Source organism: Cibotium barometz, chromosome 6 (genome assembly GCF_041138505.1).
Source record: "Cibotium barometz isolate CiBa-2024 chromosome 6, ASM4113850v1, whole genome shotgun sequence".
Taxonomy (NCBI): domain Eukaryota; kingdom Viridiplantae; phylum Streptophyta; class Polypodiopsida; order Cyatheales; family Cibotiaceae; genus Cibotium; species Cibotium barometz.
This window is the reverse complement of record NC_141051.1, coordinates 34190360-34213381: the sequence shown is the minus strand read 5'-3', so window position 1 is coordinate 34213381 and position 23022 is coordinate 34190360. Positions and strand designations below refer to the sequence as shown.

Genomic DNA, 23022 nt, shown 5'->3' with positions numbered 1-23022 from the left:
GCTTCGCCTCTTTTGAGTATTCGGAAGAAGCTTCTATACTAGAGCTCGGCGAGGCTATCCCTAGCAGGTAGAGTGGTGGTGGCGAACCAAGTACTGCTTGCCACCATGTCGTACATCACCTTGTGCTGGGCCTTTTCTCGGGCTTGTATTGGCCAGGTATAGCGTTTGATCCGGAACTTCTTGTGGGCCGGAAGTGATGGGAGGCCCGCTAGGGCCAAGGTGGCATGGAGAGTGATCATTCAGCCACGTAGCAGAGGGGGGCTAGGCCTCATTGATCCAGCTATACAGAGCTGTGCCCTGTTGGGCAAGTTGATTGTCAGAGGACTCCAACCTGGTGGTGAGCCTTGAAAGGATTTCCTCTTGGCCCGGATTTCAGCCTGCATTCCGAGCCTTGGAGGCTCGTGGCCGCAGAGTACTAGATAGATCTTCACAGAGATGCGAGCCTGTGGTTGTAGTCTTGCCTTTGAGGACAGATTCGCAACCAGTCTACTTCGTGCTTGGGATCATCTCAGGCCAGCCCTCAGACAGATTGTTCCAGCGGTCTCAGAGGAGCAGCTTCGGCAGCCTTTGATCTGGAACCCCCTGATCCGTTTACCTAGTGGCCACATGCTAGGGCCCGACCGCACATTTCTTGGGGCGTCTTGAGCATGGGACCAGCCAGGTCTCTTGGAGATTGGGTTGCACACAGGCATGGGTATTGTCCTTCGGTGTGCCTGTATTGGGTTTTATTTTAAAGGAGGGGGGGGGGGGGGGGGGGGGGGGGGGGGGGGGGGGATGGGTGGGCAGGGGAGGGAGGTTTACTGGTGCCAACTGTAGATGAGTCAATATGGTTTTGCAGTAGCTGCTTTGATGTCATAAATCATTCAAAATCATCTCCCTAATATGATACATTTTTGTCCAACTGTAGGTTTTGACACTTGATAATGATCAAAAAGTATATTCACGCCTTGTTATTGATGCCATGGGAAATTTTTCTCCGATTGCACGCCAGGTAAGTCTCTACCTTGGAGGCATAAGGTGATTAAGCATTTATTGTCTTGATGGACTTGAGTTAATATTAAGCAGATTAGATGGGGACAACAGCCTGATGGCATCTGTCTTGTCGTGGGAACGTGTGCTCGAGGTTTTGAAACAAACTCCACCAGTGATATTATTTACTCAAACCATCCAGCGATAACAGTGGGGCAGTCGAAGGTACAATGTTTCTGGGAGGTAACCTGTTCTGCCTGGACCTCATTTGCCTGTACCTCATGGGCAAACCCCTGTCAACCATTTGATGATGGCCAGGGATTTGTCTATAAGGATCCTAATTTTTTTGGTTTCAAATTGTAGTTTAGTAACTATGCATTCTTCTTCATGAATCCTTTTGAGCAGGCCTTTCCAGCTGGATCAGGACCTAAAGATCGGACCTGTTACCTTTTCTCTTACATGGATATCAAGCCTGAACGCCCATCATTGGAGCAAATGCTAGAGACATATTGGGATCTTATGCCTGAATATCAGGTTGACAATCATTACTTATTGACTATTTGGATTTATAAAGTAAAATTACTTGAAATCTAGTCTCCGTGTGTGTGTGTGTGTGTGAAATTTGTAAAAAAAAAAAACTTGAAACTTCAGGTAGTTCTAGAGAACAGAGCTAGTTTGTCCTGAGATGATACAATATGTGGTAACAATCAAGAAACTATTACATCTTCTATTATTCAATTGATTCACATTTACGAGTTGATGCCTTCAGAATGTGAAACTGGATGATGTGGAAATAATGCGAGTTTTATTTGGTCTCTTTCCAACGTATCGCTCAAGGTAGGGTGTGCACCAAGTTTGTGATCAACTAGTGTATGTGCGTGGACACACACACCTGCATGCATGCACGCAAGCAGGGGTGCAAACATGCCCATGCAGGCATGCACACACAATACAAAATGACTGACACAGAATAATTCTGTTGTTGCAGCCCTTTGCCAGCATCTTTTGATCGGGTATTGCAGGTGCTCTATTCAACCTTTTAAAACCTTATTTTGATATGGCTACATTAGATACTTGAATCGTTTATACCTTTGGCTGCAGGTTGGTGATGCCAGTGGAATTCAGTCACCAATTTCCTTTGGTGGTTTTGGAAGTATCACACGCCATCTTGGAAGATTAGCTCATGGTAAGAACTCTTTTTTTTCTTGTCATGGAGTCACTTGAATAACCTCTTTGTCAGATAGGTCCTCTCCTTGAATAGCCCCTTTGTCAGATGTGTCCCCTCCTTACCTAGCACGCTGCTAAGGCCTACCCACGACAGGCCAAAAGACACTGTACTGCTTAAACTTACTCAGCACGAAGTGAATCCAGCTAGAGCTCTCCATTACCTTAGCCTGCCCTCCCTTTCTCTCAGCCCCACCATCCTTTGCCCTTTCCCCCCTTGCGTGCTGCCTCCAGTCGGACCCTTCCTGGAAAGCGTTAAGAGTTACCACCTGTGCGGCCCGCTCTGTCTAGCATCATTGCCTGCCAGATTGCTTGCTCTTGCACTAAAACCCGCTGGTCCCCTTCCCTGCCAGATCCCAGTGGTCTGTGGAGCAAGGCCAAAAGACACTGTACTATTTAAACTTGAATCCAACTAGAGCTCTCCATTACCTTAGCCTGCCCTCCCTTTCTCTCAGCCCCACCATTCTTTTCCCTTCCCCCCCTTGTGTGCTGCCTCCAGTCGGACCCTCTTTCCACTACTGGAAAGCGTTAGGAGTTTCCACGCCTGTGTGCAAACCACCGCCCAGTGGTTTGGCGCGGTCCGTCCTCTGTCTCGCATCACTGCCTGCCAGATTGCCTGCACCATACTAGCCATCTGGTCCCCTTCTTTCCATCTTCCCTCCTTCCTAGATCCTAGCCGTCTGTGGAGCAGCTTATATCCCCAATGTCCAACGTCCTATAGCTTACCTATCATAGAAATCTCTCTGCAAGGACTTGGCATGCCACCATGAATCGTCTGGGAGGCTGCCACAGATGTGGAGCTCCCCAGGAGTCTCAATGCAACTGCATGTGCGATTGCTTGCTTTCTCAGCAGGTTTGGTGGAGGATCCTGTGCCTGTTCACTGTCACCAGCCTGGACATTTCCCAGACTAAAAGGGGTCTGGTGGACTCCAGGATGTCTCAATATTTGGACAGTACAAGCTTTGGGAATGGGGGATTATCCTAGAATACAAAGGACCACACTCCTAAAATTTAGGAGAGTTGCTATTTTTGGCACGACTCCGATGGAAATTTTGTTCGCGTCATTACATCTGGAATTGAGCAAACACCAAGAGTTGACAAAGTGCCTATAACAGAATGTCTACCAGTTGGGATATTTTTAGAGATAAAGTTTATGGAAGGACCCATCTCTTAGATTGGGACATGTGGCAAGAAAGTGGACCAAAGTGAGACAAGTGGATCAAAGTGAGACAAGTGGCCTCACACTTGTCACTTCAGCTATTGTGTGGCTCTCCACTTGTCATTGTAGCCTTCTCTTGCCATTTTAGCTTATGGGAGGCCCAAATCTATAAATTGGAGCCCTCTTTCTTCATTAATGGAGACTCTCTTGCTGCACACTAGCCTCTACCACCATTACAGGCTGCCCTAATGATGGCTACTCTCTTTCTCTCTCTCTTGAAGGCTGCCCATGAAGAATACCGGCTGTTGGGGACTGTTTTGGAGGCTTCCATCGTGAAGAAATACTGACAGCAAGGGTATTTAATCATTTATTATGATTTCTAGCCATTGTACGTGTTGTACTAGTCCTTGTACTTGTTGTACCAGCCACTCTACTTGTTATACTTGCTGTACCAACCACTGTTTTGGTTGTACCAGCCCCTTGTACCGGTTGTACCAGCCACTGTACCTATTGTACCAGCCATTGTACCTATTATGCCGGGTGAATGGAGAGCTGAACCTGTTGTACCAGTTCTATTGCATGAAGATCCGTGGTTTTTGGGGAAGAATCAGTACCCACACGGAGGTATATGGATTATATTGTTGGCTCGGCATTTCTACAGCCTGTGTTCCGGCTTGGTAGCCTCGTGTTGGGCTTATGGCATTTGTATTTGGATAATCTGGCATCTCCCGTGGAGAGAGCAAGGCCCTCAAAGCTTGTACATGATATTATTCTCCTTGGGTAATAAAATACTCCAAGCGGGGGGGTCGGCCCATTCCAGCCTCTGTGTGGTGTCACATGTGCAAGATCCATTTTCAGCATTTGTGGATGTTTTGTCCAGCTTTTATGTTTTATGCAAAGTGATGATGGATGTGTTAAGGCTATGGCCATGTTTAAGTGTTTTAATATGCATTGATGGTATCAACAAGTGTGTCAAAGACCCTAGTCTCCCGGGCACCCGCCGCGAGTTACATTGGTATCAAAGCATAGACTTTCTTGGAGAGGCTTCCTTCTCTCAATAAGGAAGAGAAAAGATCTCAAGTGGGGACCACACTTACCATCATTGCTGTTAAGCATGGCCAACCACTTCATAGCTTATGAAGCAAGAGTATGAACAGTAGACAGCTTGTTGATCTAAGGATTTATGAATTCTTTTCATGACTCCCTTTATTGGGATGGATTATATCTATGGAGATTTCTTTCTTGGACGAGATTTATATAGAAAATTGGGATCACAAGCAATTTCTATGGATGAATCTGTCCGAGTTTATAGAGAAGAAATCTTTGGATATCTCATGGATATGATGCTTTTATGGATAAAGTCCACCTCTACTCCAAGGTGTGTGGTTAGCACGGAGTATGTGGTAAGAGTTATGGTATACAAGGATTATGGTATACAGGTCTATAGATTTGTGGACTTCTTTTCTAGGGATTTGGATTCATCCTCAGGTTTATGGATTATTCTTTTTGGCTCCCTTTATTTGGGATGCATTGGACTTATGAAACTCATGGTTCACATACCCTGTGTAGTGTTCTCTTGTCTTACGTGCTCTCTTGAAGATTGTTTCTACCATGTGTGGGTGGAACAATAGAGAGCAGATGGAAGGGAACATGGGGTCGAGCAAAACATGCCGTGTGTAGTGTTCTTTTGTCCTACGTTGTCGTGCCATGGCACGTCTATGATGTGAAACCGTGCATGTGAGGCCATCAAATACACATCCAGATGCATGAGGTTATGTGCCATGACGAGTCATTATATGATGCCATGTACATATGTTCATATTGTAAATGAGGTTCAATAAGACAAGCTGAGGCTGAGCCAGATCTAGGAGTTTCTGTATATGAGTGTGGAGGGTGATGGTTCTGCTGTTACTCAGAGCCCATGGGTAAGTTAGAAACATCCAGTTATATATGATGGTATGAGTGGCACGCCAAAGGGATAAGTTAATGATGTTAATGGCTTCCCATGTGCATAATGTGTGGTAGCTTTTAAATGGTATCGATTGGGTCAAATCAGTGAATACTTCTTATGGAATGCAAACATGAGGGCATCTCAATGCACAAAGGAATGTATTTATGAAGATATGGGAAAATACTTGAATGAACAATTGGGGAGTCTATAAATCACATGGCCAATATGATGATTTATACACTACGGAGGCATCAAGAGTAATAGAGATCCAATGGACATTACAGTGCCGAAGAATTTGTTGAATGCCGGGGAATAAAATTAAATGAACTGCCTTGCATTGAGAACTATAACCTTAATGCTAAGGTTATGCCTTGCATTAAGAATTTTAACCTTAATGCTAAGGTTAGAAGCAATACACTAAGGGTGGCAGCGTACGTGGAAAAGAAAGGTATTTCTTTTATTTGGAATTTTCTAGATAGTATGGAAGGAAAATGCGAGCGCAGCTTTTGTAATTGGAAATATCCGCATGAATAGCTGAAAAAGGTGGTAGGGGGGCGCGAATTCTCCGCGGGAAAGAGAGAAAAAACCAGAGGCAGACGGCGGCGAAGTGGAGGGGAGAGAAAAATTCTGCAGAGAAAGGGAACAGCGTCCATTCGACCAGTTTCTTTTATTTCAAGAATATATATACTGCTTGTGCTTTGTAGGTGTTAGAATTAAAGGGTAAATTTAGTACTACATGATGATATACTTTTGGGAAAAACCATTTTCAAAATCGACACTGAAGCGATGCTGCTCCCCGCGTTTCTTCTTCGCATAATCGGCGGTGAAGCGACTTTTGAGACAAGCAAAAATAAAAAAAACAAAGTGTAAATCCACTCATACAACTTTTTTTTCTACTACTTTATTGGACTTAGGAAAGGGGTAAGACCCATAAATCCTTAAAGGATTTGGAATTGAGAAAAGCTTGGTGAACAAGCTAATGGTTGTTTTTTAGAACTTGATGTTTTGTGGAAAAAGGTATCCTCTTAGCACATTTAAATCACGGGAAATTGGTCTAGCTTCTGCTTGATTGAATTCTGGAAGTCATGAGCATGTTATGCCATCTTTGCTTGTGAGATGTTAGAATATTAAGGCAGGTTTTCAGGTGAAAAAGAGCATCATGAAATAATGGTTTTGATGGCACTGGATGTAAAGGATGTAACTGGTCACATGTATATTGGGAAAATTTGAAGGCCTTGTTATGCCTACATGTGAATGGTTCAAAGGATTTCGAGAAAGAAGTCAGTGAGCAAAGGAATAAACACTTGGTATGCAATTTTGTGTAATCATCAGGATGAATTCAAGGATGTATTGAGGCAAGTTGACACATGTAATTGTCATTGGAAATAGTGATGTTCAATACTCCTTGGGAAATTTTGTGCGTGAGTTTCCTTGTTGGATTTGACATTCACTCTCACAGCTAGAAGTTTCGTACTTTCCTGGCTGTACTGCATACTTCACGACATCTTTTGGTGAACCCGACGTGAAACTGCTGGGGTGAGAGTGTGGTGAAATATACAGGGAAGCTATGGCTGAGAATTCTGAGGGTCAGGGGGTTCATTTTGACCCCGGAGTTATGCAGATGTTTCAGATGTTTACCATGTACATGCAACAGCAACAAGCTGCTGAGAGGGGACAAATTTCCACGACCAAAGCATTACAATCAATTGTAAAAAAGGTGGATCAATTTGATGGGAAGGACATTACAAAGTACCTGCGCAATTATATAAAGGAGATGGAGCTAAACAGGGTGACTGAGGAGGATATGGTTCGAAGTTTCGAGCTGGTATGTGTTCCTGAAATAAGAGAGCGCATAAAAGGATTGCAGACAGCACATGGTGGCAGAAATTGGGAAGAGTTCAAGCTTGCTTTAAAGGATGAATATTTTATGGAAGATTTTGAGCGAGTGACCAAACGAACTTTCTTGGAATGGGTCACAAAATCTAAAATGGGAATTTCTGCCACAGAATTGCTAAGAGAGTTTGAGAAGCGTTATGCCCAGTTGTCAAGGATAGAGCGTGCAACTTTGGACAGAGAAAAAACAGAGCTCTTCTTGCAAGCAGCTGGGAAAGATCTCCAGGAGAAATTGGAAATCCTCCTTGAGGATAAGGATACAGAACAGGGATTAAAGAGTGATTGGAGTGATGTTGAGGATGCAGTTACTATGTTAGCAAAGCGGCAGCGGAGGAGGGATAAAATGGTGATGGGCTCTGCAACCCCCATAACTGCTGTCACCCCTGAGAATCTATCCAAACCAGCTGCTACAATTCCAAAGATAGATGGGCCGATGGATGAGCTTATCAAGGGTATGCGTGACTTAAAATTGAAGATGTCTAGGATTGAAGAAAAAGATCTACCATTGGGACAGGCTTCTATGCAAAGATCTCAAAGCAAAGAAGGGTTTACATATAGATGCATATGGTGTGATGACCCAGAGCATGCAAAGAAGGACTGTGCTAGCTATAAAGAAGCTCTTAAAAATCAACTTGTGTTTTTCAAAGATGGGAAAATCCATCTTACAGAGACTGGTCTTCCATTGAGTACAAACTTTGGGAAAGGAGGGATGAAAAAGCTGGTAGAGGATATGGCTGCTAGTCATGCCATTTCTATGGTTGAGGCAGCAACCTATGGATTAAAGGTTGGTCAATTAAAGCAGGGATTTGAGAATGATGAGGATTATGAGAATGAGGATTTTTGGCCATCAACAATGGAATTAATTGCGTCAAAGAAAGTGTCAAAGCAAGCTTTGCATGAGGCAGGTGATTGTATACGTCTTGAGACTGGCTGGGAGGAGCCTGTGGATTCTTTATCCATTCATGCCTATATTGCCAAATGCCAAAATAATGAGGCACAGGTAGAGGAGAAGCGTAAAAGGGAAAATGAGGAAGGAGGGCCATCAAAAAGAGTTACACGTGGAAGTGAAAAGAAGGATCCTGGGCCATCACATATGCCTCCACAGCATAGCAGACCTCCACAGGATGTTTCAATGGAAGAAGTGCCAGCAAAAATGAAGGAGAAGGGTAAAGGGAAAAGTCCACTCTACAAGCTTCAATCTGATATTGAAGTTGCAACAGATCTCAAAAAGGTACTTGAAGAAAGGATTCTAAACAGCAGGGTGGAATTCACACTAGGGGAAATCTTGGGGATTGCAAAGAAAGAATTTCATGATGAGATAATTGATATTATACGAAGAAAAAGGCAGTCCATAATTGAATCTATTCCATCACAAGGGGAGGCAAGCACTTCCAAGACTCATGGAGTACAGGTACAGAAAAAGGAAGAGAGAGAAAATGTGGTAAAATGTAATCACTCTGCTGATGGGGCACGACAAGTGCGCTTTGTGGAAGAGGATGATGAAAAAGAAGTTCTTACAAAGAGTCATTACTCCAGGAGCCATTGGGCAAGAGCAACCACTGAAACCCTTGTCAAGATAGGTGATTTGGAAGAGCCATATGTCGCTCTAATTGATCATGGGTCTGAAATAAATCTTATGGCTAAAAATCTCTACAATAAATGTAAGTGGCCAATGGATGTGGATCATGGGTGGATGATTAAAGCAGCTAATAACTCATCTGGAGAGCTTTATGCAGCATGTCCAAATGTAAGGGTAACTATAGGGGATGTGAAGGATGATCAGAATTTCTTTGTTCAAGAGATGTCATCGTATCCCCTTATCCTTGGGCAACCCTACATTACAGCTGTAAGGATGGAAACAAAGGTTTTGGATGATGGTTCAGCATATGCAAGAATAAGGAGTAAAGATGGCAAAAAAGCTGTTCAGTTTTTGACAGTTTGCATTAATCATGAAAGGAATCGTGAGTCTCTTCGGGCACAGTCACTCCCAAAGATAAACAGAGAGTTTATGAATTACAGGGAGATGAGGGATTTTGGCCAGGTGCCATTGTAAAGCGGGATTCCAATGGTACAAGGGGAAATGAGTTCTCGCAGGACTCAATCAATGTAAATAGCTTTTCAGCAAATTTTCAGGGATTCTCCAGCTATGGGTCACTGGTTTTTGTAAAAAGCAAGGATTTGAAGCGTGGTATGCAAAAACATATACAAAATGAACAAAAAAGTTTTGAGCAGTGTGGTCTTCTAGAGAAGAATGAGTTTATTTCAGGGGTGCTTGATGAGGTGTCATTTGTAGATACTATGGATGTGCTTTTTGATATGGGAAGAGCATGCTTACAGGGTGGAAATGAAATGATAGAGGTGTCATCTGTGGAGATGTATGATATAATCCAGGAATTTGAGGGGGTGGAATGTAAAAACATGAATTGTGAAATGGATGCTCATGTTGATACAAAGTACAAAACGGTTGCAAAGAAGGTGAAACCAGTTGCCTTGCCCTTGCCACCAGGAAGCAAGGAGAAGATAGATGAAGCTTCTATGCAGCCAAATCTTAGAGATCCGAAGAAAATTGGGCATAAATTTACTCAAGAAACTCTAAAAGAGCTGAAGATTGGTGAGAAGGATTTTTTGTTGCCAGTTGAAAGGGAATGCTTTGAGGAGATGCTTGTAAAACATGGGAAAGCCTTTGCTTTTCAGCCGCATGAGATAGGCTGTGTTGATCCAAGTGTAACAGCACCAATGGTGATCTTTACTGTTCCACATGTACCCTGGAACCTGCGGCCAATTCCAGTACCAAAGGCTCTCTTGCCAAAGTTGATGGAATTACTAAAGGAAAAGATCAGGATGGGAATCTTGGAGCCTTCATGTGTTCCATATTCCAACAGATGGTTTACTGTACCAAAGAAAAATGGAACATTGCGCTTTATTCAAGACATGCAACCTGTAAACAAAGTCACAATCAGGAATGTGGGAGCAGGCCCAATTGTGGATGAGTTTGCAGAAGCATTTGCAGGGAAAGCTATATACTCTATGGGTGATCTGTATTCGGGATATGATCAGTTCCAGCTGGATATACAAAGCAGGGACTTGACCACAATGAGAACTCCTTTGGGATTAGTAAGGATGTGTACCTTACCACAGGGAGCCACTAACTCAGTGGCACATATGATGAATGGAATGAATAAAGTCTTACGAGACTTCATACCACAAAAAACTATGCCATTTTTGGATGATGTGCCAATAAAGGGCTGTGATGAGAAAGACAAAGATGGAGATTTGGATTCAAAGGGGTGCCGCAAGTTTGTGGCAAATCATATAAAGGATTGTGACATGATTCTATCCAGGCTTGAAGAAGTGAATCTTACTTTATCTGGGCTGAAATCAGTGTTTGGAGTTGGTGAAGTGCTAATAGTGGGACATCTTTGTAGTACTAATGGACGCCGTCCTTGTCCAGCCAAGATAGATGCAATACAAAGAATGAAGGAAACATGCATTAATGTTACAGAGCTGAGGAGATTTCTTGGAGCATGTGTCTTTTATGTTATTTGGATCCCACATTATGCACATGTAGCAGATCCTCTTTATCAACTTTTGAGGAAAAATCAAAAATTTCTGTGGAGTGCAGTACATATTAAAGCTATGCGGAAGCTGAAATATTTGCTCCAATCATCACCCACTTTGAGAAAGGCAGATTATGAGTGTGGCAGGCCTGTGATTGTTACAGTTGATACCAGTCCTACTGGGATAGGATGGGCAGTAGGGCAAGATGATAAGGATGATCATAGGTATGTAATTAGATTTGGAGCAAAGGTGTTAAGCTTTAGGCAATGAAAGTATCCACAGATCAAGAGAGAGTTATGGGGGATAGTCACTGCTCTAAAATGTGAAAAAGAATATCTTATTGGGGCATCTGTACTTGTGGAAACTGATTGCTTGCCACTTCTTGGGATGATAGCAAGTTGTACCACCCCAGATATTGCTATGCTTAGGTGGATTGCTTATATCAAGTCACTAAATCCTGAGTTTGAGCATATTGCGGGAAAAGATAATCCAGCTGCAGATATGCTATCAAGAGCCAGGTATGAAGATGAGAAAGAGATGATTAGTGACATTGATGATGTGGGTACAAAGTTCTATACTACAGCATATGCAAAAGGGGATCATATTTGCCTATCAAATGCACTTGAGTCTTTTATTGAGGAAATATATGAAGGAGATTGGTTGCTTATTGGTCAATATTTGAGTACTCTGACAAGGCAAGAAAATTGGTCTGACTCAGAATTTAAGAGAATCCGCAGAAAAGCATATGGTTATTTCCTAAAGGATGGGTATCTCTGGAAGCATCCTAAGCAGAGGAATGCTATGCCACAGAGAGTCATATGTGATAAAGAGACTCAAGGAAAGCTTGTGAAAGAATTCCATGAGAGTCTCTGGGCTGGACATAGAAGCGTGTGGGCCACCTTTACCAAAATAAAGGAAAAATATTGGTGGAAAGGAATGTACAAGGATATTTCCCAATATGTGGAAACATGCATGGTATGCCAAATGTACTCAAATGTGCGGCATCGTGATGGCTTGCAACCAACCTACCCACCTGCCATGCACTACAAATGGGTAGTGGATCTAGTTACAATGCCTTTGGGAATTTGGCAGATGCGGTACATTGCACTTGCAAGAGAAGATTTGACAAATCAGGTAGAAGGGCGTGCTCTTAGAACAAAGAGTACGGAAACAGTATGCAAATTTCTCTTGGAAGATGTGATCTGCCGGTATGGTTGTGTTGGGAAGATAACAGCTGATAGGGGTGAGCTAGATGTTGAAGAAGCAAGGGAATTCTTCTCTAGAATTGGTATCAAACTGTCCCTAACATGTGCTTACAATCCTGAGGGCAATGGGAAAAGTGAGCGAGGACATCCTCCAATCATTAAAGCTTTGGCTAAGGCATGCAGAGAAAGAATGCGAGAGTGGCCAAAGCTGCTACCATATGCCTTGTGGGCTGACCGTACAACTCATAGCTCAGTGACAGGATACATGCCTGCAGAATTGATGTATGGTCAGAAGCCAGTGATGCCAGTTGAAGAAGTAGTTCTAACTTGGAATGTATTGCCCTGGGTCGAAGGATTGAGCAGAGATGACCTCCTTGCATTGCGAATAAGACAGTTGGAGAGGAGGCCTCGAGATATAGAGCTTGCTAAAGCCCGCTTGAAAGATGCAAGGTTGAAAAATAAAGAAAGATTTGATAGTAGACACAGACTCCGGCCAAAACCTATTGAAGAAGGTGATTGGGTTCTAATGTATGACAGTAGCCTTGACAACCAATTCACTGTTCAAAGAAAATTTGCAAAAAGATGGTTTGGCCCTTACATTGTCAAGCATGTGCATGGAAATGCCACGTATACTCTGTGTGAGCTTGATGGAACAGAAATAAAGAATCTTGTGGCTGGCAAAAGAATCAAGATATTTAAAAGAAGGCATGATAATGATCCTGATTCACAAGAGATTCAGGATGAGAGGCTTGACAGTGGTAGTATGGATATGGTTGAAGAGGAAGAGGATGATCTTCCTGGAACTGCAGAAGATGAAGACGACATCCAGTTATATGTGGACCTTGATGATGATTTGGCACATACCAGAGGATGTGCAGGTTTAGAGGGGGTGGACGTCGTGCCATGGCACGTCTGATGTGAAACCGTGCATGTGAGGCCATCAAATACACATCCAGATGCATGAGGTTATGTGCCATGACGAGTCATTATATGATGCCATGTACATATGTTCATATTGTAAATGAGGTTCAATAAGACAAGCTGAGGCTGAGCCAGATCTAGGAGTTTCTGTATATGAGTGTGGAGGGTGATGGTTCTGCTGTTACTCAGAGCCCATGGGTAAGTTAGAAACATCCAGTTATATATGATGGTATGAGTGGCACGCCAAAGGGATAAGTTAATGATGTTAATGGCTTCCCATGTGCATAATGTGTGGTAGCTTTTAAATGGTATCGATTGGGTCAAATCAGTGAATACTTCTTATGGAATGCAAACATGAGGGCATCTCAATGCACAAAGGAATGTATTTATGAAGATATGGGAAAATACTTGAATGAACAATTGGGGAGTCTATAAATCACATGGCCAATATGATGATTTATACACTACGGAGGCATCAAGAGTAATAGAGATCCAATGGACATTACAGTGCCGAAGAATTTGTTGAAGGCCGGGGAATAAAATTAAATGAACTGCCTTGCATTGAGAACTATAACCTTAATGCTAAGGTTATGCCTTGCATTAAGAATTTTAACCTTAATGCTAAGGTTAGAAGCAATACACTAAGGGTGGCCGCGTACGTGGAAAAGAAAGGTATTTCTTTTATTTGGAATTTTCTAGATAGTATGGAAGGAAAATGCGAGCGCAGCTTTTGTAATTGGAAATATCCGCATGAATAGCTGAAAAAGGTGGTGGGGGGGCGCGAATTCTCCGCGGGAAAGAGAGAAAAAACCAGAGGCAGACGGCGGCGAAGTGGAGGGGAGAGAAAAATTCTGCAGAGAAAGGGGACAGCGTCCATTCGACCAGTTTCTTTTATTTCAAGAATATATATACTGCTTGTGCTTTGTAGGTGTTAGAATTAAAGGGTAAATTTAGTACTACATGATGATATACTTTTGGGAAAAACCATTTTCAAAATCAACACTGAAGCGATGCTGCTCCCCGCGTTTCTCCTTCGCATAATCGGCGTTGAAGCGACTTTTGAGACAAGCAAAAATAAAAAAAACAAAGTGTAAATCCACTCATACATTCAGATAAGCTTTTTTTTCTACTACTTTATTGGACTTAGGAAAGGGGTAAGACCCATATATCCTTAAAGGATTTGGAATTGAGAAAAGCTTGGTGAACAAGCTAATGGTTGTTTTTTAGAACTTGATGTTTTGTGGAAAAAGGTATCCTCTTAGCACATTTAAATCACGGGAAATTGGTCTAGCTTCTGCTTGATTGAATTCTGGAAGTCATGAGCATGTTATGCCATCTTTGCTTGTGAGATGTTAGAATATTAAGGCAGGTTTTCAGGTGAAAAAGAGCATCATGAAATAATGGTTTTGATGGCACTGGATGTAAAGGATGTAACTGGTCACATGTATATTGGGAAAATTTGAAGGCCTTGTTATGCCTACATGTGAATGGTTCAAAGGATTTCGAGAAAGAAGTCAGTGAGCAAAGGAATAAACACTTGGTATGCAATTTTGTGTAATCATGAGGATGAATTCAAGGATGTATTGAGGCAAGTTGACACATGTAATTGTCATTGGAAATAGTGATGTTCAATACTCCTTGGGAAATTTTGTGCGTGAGTTTCCTTGTTGGATTTGACATTCACTCTCACAGCTAGAAGTTTCGTACTTTCCTGGCTGTACCGCACACTTCACGACAACGTGCTCTCTTGAAGATTGTTTCTACTATATCTCGGTGGAACAATAGAGAGCAGATGGAAGGGAACATGGCCACTTGAGAGGGTTATGATGGGGAGAAACCTGAATTAGGGTTTAGAGTTCATTCATGGGAGACATACACAGAGAAGCAAGGGAGAGAGAGAGAGAGAGAGTTGTGGGGATAAGTCAACTCATCAAGTGAGTGTGTGACTCCCCTATCACACATGTATATTGCACTAGTACACATAGTGCACTTAGTACATTAATGTACTAAGTGTACTATGTACTATAACTTATGGGCTTGTACACACTATAAGGGTGGGCATAACGCCTTTACCCCAACAACCTCCCACTTAAAGGCAAAGTGCCCTTAAGTAAAGGAAAAGAAAAAATCAGCATGTACATGATAATATACAAGACCATATCAAGGCTGAAAATGGCCTCATCCAATGCCCATCAAGTGTCTGCAATGAGCAAACCGCTCCGGAGGCAAAGTCTTCGTCAACAGATCAGCCGGGTTGTCATCCGTGTGAATCTTAACAAGCTGAATTTGCTTGTTCTCTATCACCTCTCTGATGAAGTGATACTTCACATCCACATGCTTCGTCTTTGCATGAAAGACAGGGTTCTTTGCCAACTGGATGGCACTCTGACTGTCACAATGCAACAATGGAATATCCCCTGTATAGCCCAAATCAACCACTAACCGAGATAGCCATAATGCCTCCTTGCAAGCCTCTGTGGCTGCAATATACTCGGCCTCTGTAGTAGATAAGGCAGTGCACTTCTGCATCCTGGATATCCATGACACAGCACCTCCTGTGAATGTAAACACATAACCGGTAGTAGACTTCCGGTTATCTGGATGACCGGCATAATCCGAATCCGTGTAACCATGCACTAATGCATCCTGTTTGCCAAAGCAAATGCACAAATCCTGTGTGCCCTTCAGGTATCTCATGACACCTTTCACTGCTTCCCAATGCTTCTTGCCAGGGTTGGCCATGTATCTAGAAACCACTCCCACTGCAAATGCAATGTCCGGCCTAGTAGCAACCATGGCATACATGAGACTGCCACAAGCTGAAGCATACGGAATCTTGGCCATATCAGCCCTGTCTCTATCCGACTGTGGGCTGTCCATAGCACTGAGTTTCACATATGGAGGCAAAGGAGTACTAGCTTTCTTCCCCCCGTCCATATTGAACCTCTGCAAGACTTTGCCAATGTATTCCTTCTGAGACAAATACAACACATGCTGATTTCTGTCCCGAAGTATCCGCATACCCAAGATGTGATTTGCATCACCCAAATCCTTCATATCAAAGGTTTCATGCAGCCTCTTTTTCAATGCATCCATCTCTTTACGAGATTTCCCGGCAATCAACATATCATCAACATACAAGATGAGGATCAATAGACTGCCATCCAAAGCTTTCTTGGTGTACAAGCAGTGATCTATGTCACTTCTCCTGAATTTCTGGGATTTCATGAATGTATCAAATTTATGATACCATTCTCTTGGTGCCTGTTTGAGCCCATAAAGACTCTTTTTCAGCTTGCATACAAGCTTCTCCTTTCCACTTACTGCATAACCCTCTGGCTGCTGCATATATATTTCCTCATGGAGATCACCGTGAAGAAAAGCAGTCTTCACATCCATCTGAATCAAGTCCAGATCATCATGCGCAACCAAAGCCAACACAGCTCTAAGTGTGGTCATTTTGACCACCGGAGAGAAGATCTCATCGAAGTCCACACCATATTCCTGCTTGAAGCCCTTAGCCACTAACCTGGCTTTGTATCTTGGCTTTGCATCTGGTGCAACTTTGAGCCTGTAAACCCACTTGCATGGCAAAACCTTCTTGCCTGCAGGCAAATGCACCAACTTCCATGTTTCATTTTTATGCAGAGAATCCATCTCTGACTTCATGGCACGCTCCCATAGAGCCTTGTCTGCCCTCTGTAAAGCCTCTTTGTAACATGAGGGCTCCCCACAGTCAGTGAGCATCAAGTAGTCAACCCTTGGAACAAACCTGTCAGGGGCTCTGGAGGGTCTAGTGGACCTCCGTACCCAATGACCATCATTTGCAGGTTGCTGTCCAGCCTGCATATCACCCATTGGTGGCTCCTGTTCCATGCCATAAGGCTGAAATATAATGCCCGGTATCTCCTCTAACTGTGGTATATCCATAGGGATATCTTCTGCCATATCTGGCTGTCCATTTGGACCATTTTCAGCACCATTTAAGGGCTGGTTTTCCTGCTGTAATGGCTGATTTACAGCCCTTTGTTGTTGTCCATGATGTCCATCATCATCAAAGATGACTCTGCTAGGCTCCTGTTGCCTTGCAGGCTCCTTATACATGCAGGTTTCATCAAAAATGACATCATTGCTGCGTATGATCTTTCTATTCATGGGATCCCAAAGTCTATACCCCATTTCACCTCTGTCACCATATCCTAGGAATATGCATTTGTGAGACTTAGGATCAAGTTTGGTGCGCATTTCCCTGCGTATGTGCACGTACGCAACGCAACCAAACACTCTCAAGTGCTTGTATGACGGAGGCTTCCCTGTCCATACTTCTTCTGGCACTTTCCCACCAAGCCTCGTGTTAGGTGACCTGTTTATAAGGTGAACGGCTGTCATAACAGCTTCAGCCCAAAAACCATGAGGTAATGCAGCATGTGACAACATAGAACGGACCTTCTCCTGTATGGTCCTGTTCATCCTCTCTGCTGTCCCGTTTTGTGGAGGATCATAAGGAGTAGAGAGCTCCCTCTTGATGCCTTTAGCATCACAAAAGTCCTGAAACTGTGTGGACATGTACTCTCCACCATTGTCGGAACGCAAAGCCTTCAGTGTTTTGCCAGTTTGATTCTCAACAAGAGCAACAAACTTCTGAAACACTGAGAATGTATCACTCTTCAAACGAAGAGGATAAACCCACACCTTGCGTGTGGCATCATCAATAAAAGACACAAAATATTTTGCCCCTCCCAAAGAAAGCTGAGGCATCTCACATACATCTGTATGCACAAGCTCTAACTGAGCATCTTTCTGTCCAAGAGCTTTCTTGTGGGGGCACTGTAGTTGCCTACCATATATACAATGCTCACAAAACTGAAAACTTGAAAACTTTAGAGAAGGCAAGTAACCCAAACGAGACAATTGCTCCATTCCTTTGACACTCATGTGTCCCAACCGGCTATGCCACATAGAGATTTCCGGCAGCTCGGTTGCATTTACATTAGCATGGTGACAAACACCTGCATGCATAAAGTAAAGAGTGTCCACCTTAGAGCCTCTGGCAACAACCAGTGAGCCCTTACTAATTTTCCACTTTCCACTACCAAATGTGGTAACATAATCAGCATCATCAAGCTGTCCAGTAGAAAGCAGATTCTTCTTGATCTCAGGCACATGCCTGACATCATGGAGCATAAGCTGTGAGCCATTTGAAAACACAAGCCTCACATCACCTCTGCCAAGAATCTTGCATGCATGGTTATCACCCAAATAAACCACTCCTTCATTGCCAGCAGTATACCTGACAAACAAGTCTCTGCAACCTGTGACATGAAAGGAGGCACCTGAATCAATGATCCATGAGTGCATACCATGACCACCTGTAAGAAGTGAATGGGCATCAAGTGAAGACGTAAAGAGGACCTCATCCTCACTGCCACCTGCATGTGACACATTGATTTCTTCAATCTTGACTCCACTTTTGCCCTTTGGCTTTACATCTTTGGCTTCATCTTTCTCTTTGTCTTTGCCTTTTCCCTTTTCTTTTTGATCATTTTTCCATTTGTAGCATTGCTTTTTAATGTGTCCTTTCTTGCCACAATAATGGCATTCCAAATCCTTTTTGGAGCGAGACTTGCTCCTTCCCCTTTCTTGGCTTTTTCCCCTTTGTTGGGATCTCCCACGTGCATTCATTGCATTGGACTTTCCAACAGAGTTGTTTTTCCTGTTCATCTCTTCTTGAAGAAGAGCACCCTCAACATCTGCATATGACAGCATAGCATGCGAATTGCTAGTGGCTGTCCTAAATGTGTCCCAACTCTCTGGCAAAGTGCATAACAGAAAAGTGGCTTTGAACTCATCGTCCATTGCCAACTTTTGATTAATGACTTGGCTGACAATACCATTAAACTCATTGAGATGGGCTGTCATAGATGCCCCTTCCTTCATCTGAAGGCCTATGAGTTTCTTCAACCAATACACTTTGCTTGAGGCACTTTGTTGGGCATACAAGTCCTGCAATCTCTGCCACATTCCCCAAGCTGTCTTCTCTTCACGAATGCTGAAAAGTAATGAGTCTGACACAGACAACATGATAGTAGATCTTGCCAGCTCATCCATATCTTCCCACTCTTCAGCTGTAAGAGAAGCGGGCATCACACCCCTTTCTTTGATAGGCTTGTGCTGCTTTTTCTGAAGCAACACATTGTAGCACTGGGTTTGCCAAATATCATAATTCTGCGAGCCTTCAAGCTTCTTGATGTGAAGCAATGAAGAGCTCTCACCTGTGGTTGCCATAGCAAAATGCAACCTGTCAATGCCTGACTCCCTGCAAATGTGCAAACACTGCACTTAAGATGTGCAAACACTGCACTCAGAGCACACAAAGTGCTCACAAATGTTCTCCCAAGCTTTATCTCCCACTGCGGAAGCAAGAATGCAACTTTTCTCCCACTTTTTGTGATGAAAACACCAAAATCTGGTTGCTGCAGATTTTGGACAGCACCTTAAATGTGCTCTTTTGCCCTTCTTCTGCCCTTCCAAAGTACTGTACAGCAGTACTAAGTGCTCACCAATGATGTACCAAACCTGTACCGGCAAGTTCAGCAGCTGAAATTGAACCTTTTGGTCACTCAAAACAGTGTACAGCCATGCCAAAACATGCACAAAGCTGTGCCAAATCTGTACCAGCAGGTACAATAGCAATAAATGCTCTCCTGGCTGTCCAAATGAGTGAAAATCAGACTTTTACAGTCCTGTACACTGCATACAACAGTCCCGAACAGAAATTGGGCAAAAGCCCCTTGACTGCAAGCTGATTTTTGAGGATTCAAGGCATAAATGTCTTGCCTGCTGCTTTGCCAAGCTCAACAAGCATACGGAATCTTGCCCCTTGATTTGAGATCAATTTCTGATCATGCATGGTACATTGGCGCACATGAAGGCATCCAGAGTGTTCACGATGCTTCCCCCTGGCCACATACACATCAAATACATGAAAGCCCCTTGATTTACAGGCACATTGAGTGCTTGTAAGGCATCAGCACATTATCCACAGCATCAAATGCGATTGCCTGCATGCAAATCAACCAAATCGGCACAAAAGCCCCTTGATTTGCACTGCAATTTGCTGCAGTTTTGCCCAAATGTGCGATTTTTCACATCATACAGCATGTATGAGTGCTTAATTGCACAATTACATCAAAAGCCCCAAATTTCGACATCCAATTTCCTGCAAATTGATCCTGATTTGACCAATTTCCTGCAAATTGATCCTGATTGTGACCAATGTCACCCAATTTTGCCAATTTTGCTCAAAAATTGAGCAATTGGGCACCTGTACCTGCTCAATTGATTAAATTGATAAGAAATTCGCAAAAAATTAGAGGCAAATACCTCTGAAATTTTTGATTTTTTCTGATTTGCAGGTTGATTTCTGTTGCAGGAGAGGGGGGCAATTCTTGCTGATATTGCTGCAGAAAGAGTGCTGCTATTGATGCTGTTGCTGATGCTTCTGCAGCTGTAGCTGATGCACGGCACGGGCTTATGAATGAATGGCTGTTGAGGTTGATGCAGAGATGTTACCTGGCTGTACACCCACGCTGCAGGCTGCCTACGACTAGTAGCCTTCGCTTACTTGTAGAAGACCTACGCAGCCATAGCCCAGCCAGCGCAGCCCGTCCAGGTGACGTGGCGCTGCCATGTGACACCTGCGACTACTGCAGAGGCGGCTGATGGGCACAGGCGGCAGGCATGGCACGGGCGGGCAGTCCAGCATGCGCACAAAACGGCGATCACTTGAGCCGGCGCACAAAACAGCTGCGAACCCCAAAAGCGCTACACGTAATCGCTCACGTAGCTAGCCGTCGACCAACGCAACGCTGCCTTCGTGTTTCCGCCCACCTGCCTGCAACTTCTTCGCTCGCTTTTTGGACCAGCCGACGCTACACGCCTTGTGTCAAGTCGTCCTTCGCTTCACTTAGCGCTGGCGCCTTCTACACGCCTGAAGTCGACGCTTTTGTGTCCAGGTCCCTTGCTGCAAGCCTAAGTAGTCGACTGTGCTGATGACGCTTCTCACCAGCGATGGCCCTCCCTCTTGCGCCAAGCTTGGCCAGACCTCGTGGCTGTTGGGCAGCCCACGCTGGTTGGCTGGGCAGAGAAAGGCGACCAGAATTCAGCACGACCAGTACGACTGCTCCAGGGCTCTGATACCAGTTGATGGGGAGAAACCTGAATTAGGGTTTAGAGTTCATTCATGGGAGACATACACAGAGAAGCAAGGGAGAGAGAGAGAGAGAGAGTTGTGGGGATAAGTCAACTCATCAAGTGAGTGTGTGACTCCCCTATCACACATGTATATTGCACTAGTACACATAGTGCACTTAGTACATTAATGTACTAAGTGTACTATGTACTATAACTTATGGGCTTGTACACACTATAAGGGTGGGCATAACGCCTTTACCCCAACAGGTTAGTTTGAGTTGGTGGCCGAAATGCCTACAAACTAAACTATTGGTGGCCGAAATGCCTATAAACTATGTGTAGCAGAAATGCTTATGGAACACCAGGTTATCTATGCCTGCGAGTGATTGTTTTATCTTGTTACTTGAGTCCACCTCTCATCCAAGGTGTGTGGTCAGAGTACCAACACGGAGTGCAAGTGGTAAAGTGGACATGACGCCTGGTTGGCACGGGACTTATGTCTATGCCAAGGGTCATGTGGACCGATGTCTTGTTGGCAGGAGACTTATTTTGTCTCGCCTATTTACTTGGGACATGGATTATGATATCTGGACTTATGGGACTGATTTGTCTCGCCCATTTACTTGGGACATGATTATGATATCTGGACTTATGGGACTGTTTTGTCTCGCCCATTTATTTGGGACATGGATTTATTTATTTTTTTAAAGCCATATTAGAATCACTATCTCCCCATACAGAGGCCAAGAGGTTCAGTGTTCATCTAACCATGCATGTGGATTCATGTTGGGATTGTGAGAAGGCAATTCAATGAACACTCCACCATAGACATGGATTCGTGTTGCGATCGTGGAGTGAGTGTTTCATTGTTTTCATACCATGCTTATTGGTCAGAGTTGGGATTGTATGGGAGAACATGGGAACTGTTGGGAGTAGGAGAAAGGATTGCCAGAACTATGGAGAACCAGCTTTTCAGTCACCATGGTTTGTGCTCTTGAATGGCACCAGTTTGTGTGCATAGCACATGTTTTTGTGCGAGGCACTAGTTTCTTGTGCATGGCACTTATTTAAGTGTCTTAGCACCTGGTTCGTGATTTTCATTGGCATATGATTATCTCATTGATATTGGTGATTGAGACACAATTGGCTCTTGTGCTTGTGTCTAGCATATCTTCCACGGAATTCTCGCCCATTTATTTTGGGACATGATTTTATTATGGGCTTATTTAGTCTCGCCCATTTCTTTGGGACATGGATTCTTCAGTTATATTGGATTTTTGAGACTGTCTCGTCTCGCCCAATCGATGGGACATGATTATATCTTGAATATATGGCTTGAAGCTTAAAGTTACGGACAACTTTTAAGAAGCTGGGGAGGATATCACCAGCCTGGACATTTCCCAGTCTGAAAGGGGTCTGGTGGACTCCAGGATGTCTAAATATTTGGAAAGTATAAGCTTTGGGAATGGGGGATTATCCTAGAATACAAAGAACCACACTCCTAAAATTTAGGAGAGTTGCTATTTTTGGCACGACTCCGATGGAAATTCTGTTCGCGTCATTACATCTGGAATTGAGCAGATACCAAGAGTTGACAAAGTGCCTATGATGATAGAATGTCTACCAGTTGGGATATTTTTAGAGATAAAGTTTATGGAAGGACCCATCTCTTAGATTGGGACATGTGGCAAGAAAGTGGACCAGTGAGACAAGTGGCTTGACACTTGTTAGAAAGTGGATCAAAGTGAGACAAGTGGCCTCACACTTGTCACTTCAGCTATTGTGTGGCTCTCCACTTGTCATTGTAGCCTTCTCTTGCCATTTTAGCTCATGGGAGGCCCAAATCTATAAATTGGAGCCCTCTCTCTTCATTAATAGAGGCTCTCTTGTTGTACACTAGCCTCTACCACCATTACAGGCTGCCCTAATGATGGCTACTCTCTTTCTCT

The 23022-nt window shown here is 43.6% G+C and overlaps 1 protein-coding gene across 1 annotated transcript in view; it reads left to right on the top strand.

Annotated features, from left to right (window-relative positions):
- LOC147637667 (Lycopene beta/epsilon cyclase protein) overlaps positions 1 to 23022 on the top strand; it is a 76766-nt gene that overhangs the window by 36542 nt on the left and 17202 nt on the right. Inside the window, 6 exon segments of the mRNA XM_086799005.1 lie at positions 908 to 991; positions 1066 to 1212; positions 1375 to 1503; positions 1739 to 1806; positions 1958 to 1991; positions 2071 to 2155. Of these exon segments, the coding sequence (XP_086655131.1) occupies positions 908 to 991; positions 1066 to 1212; positions 1375 to 1503; positions 1739 to 1806; positions 1958 to 1991; positions 2071 to 2155 (547 nt within the window).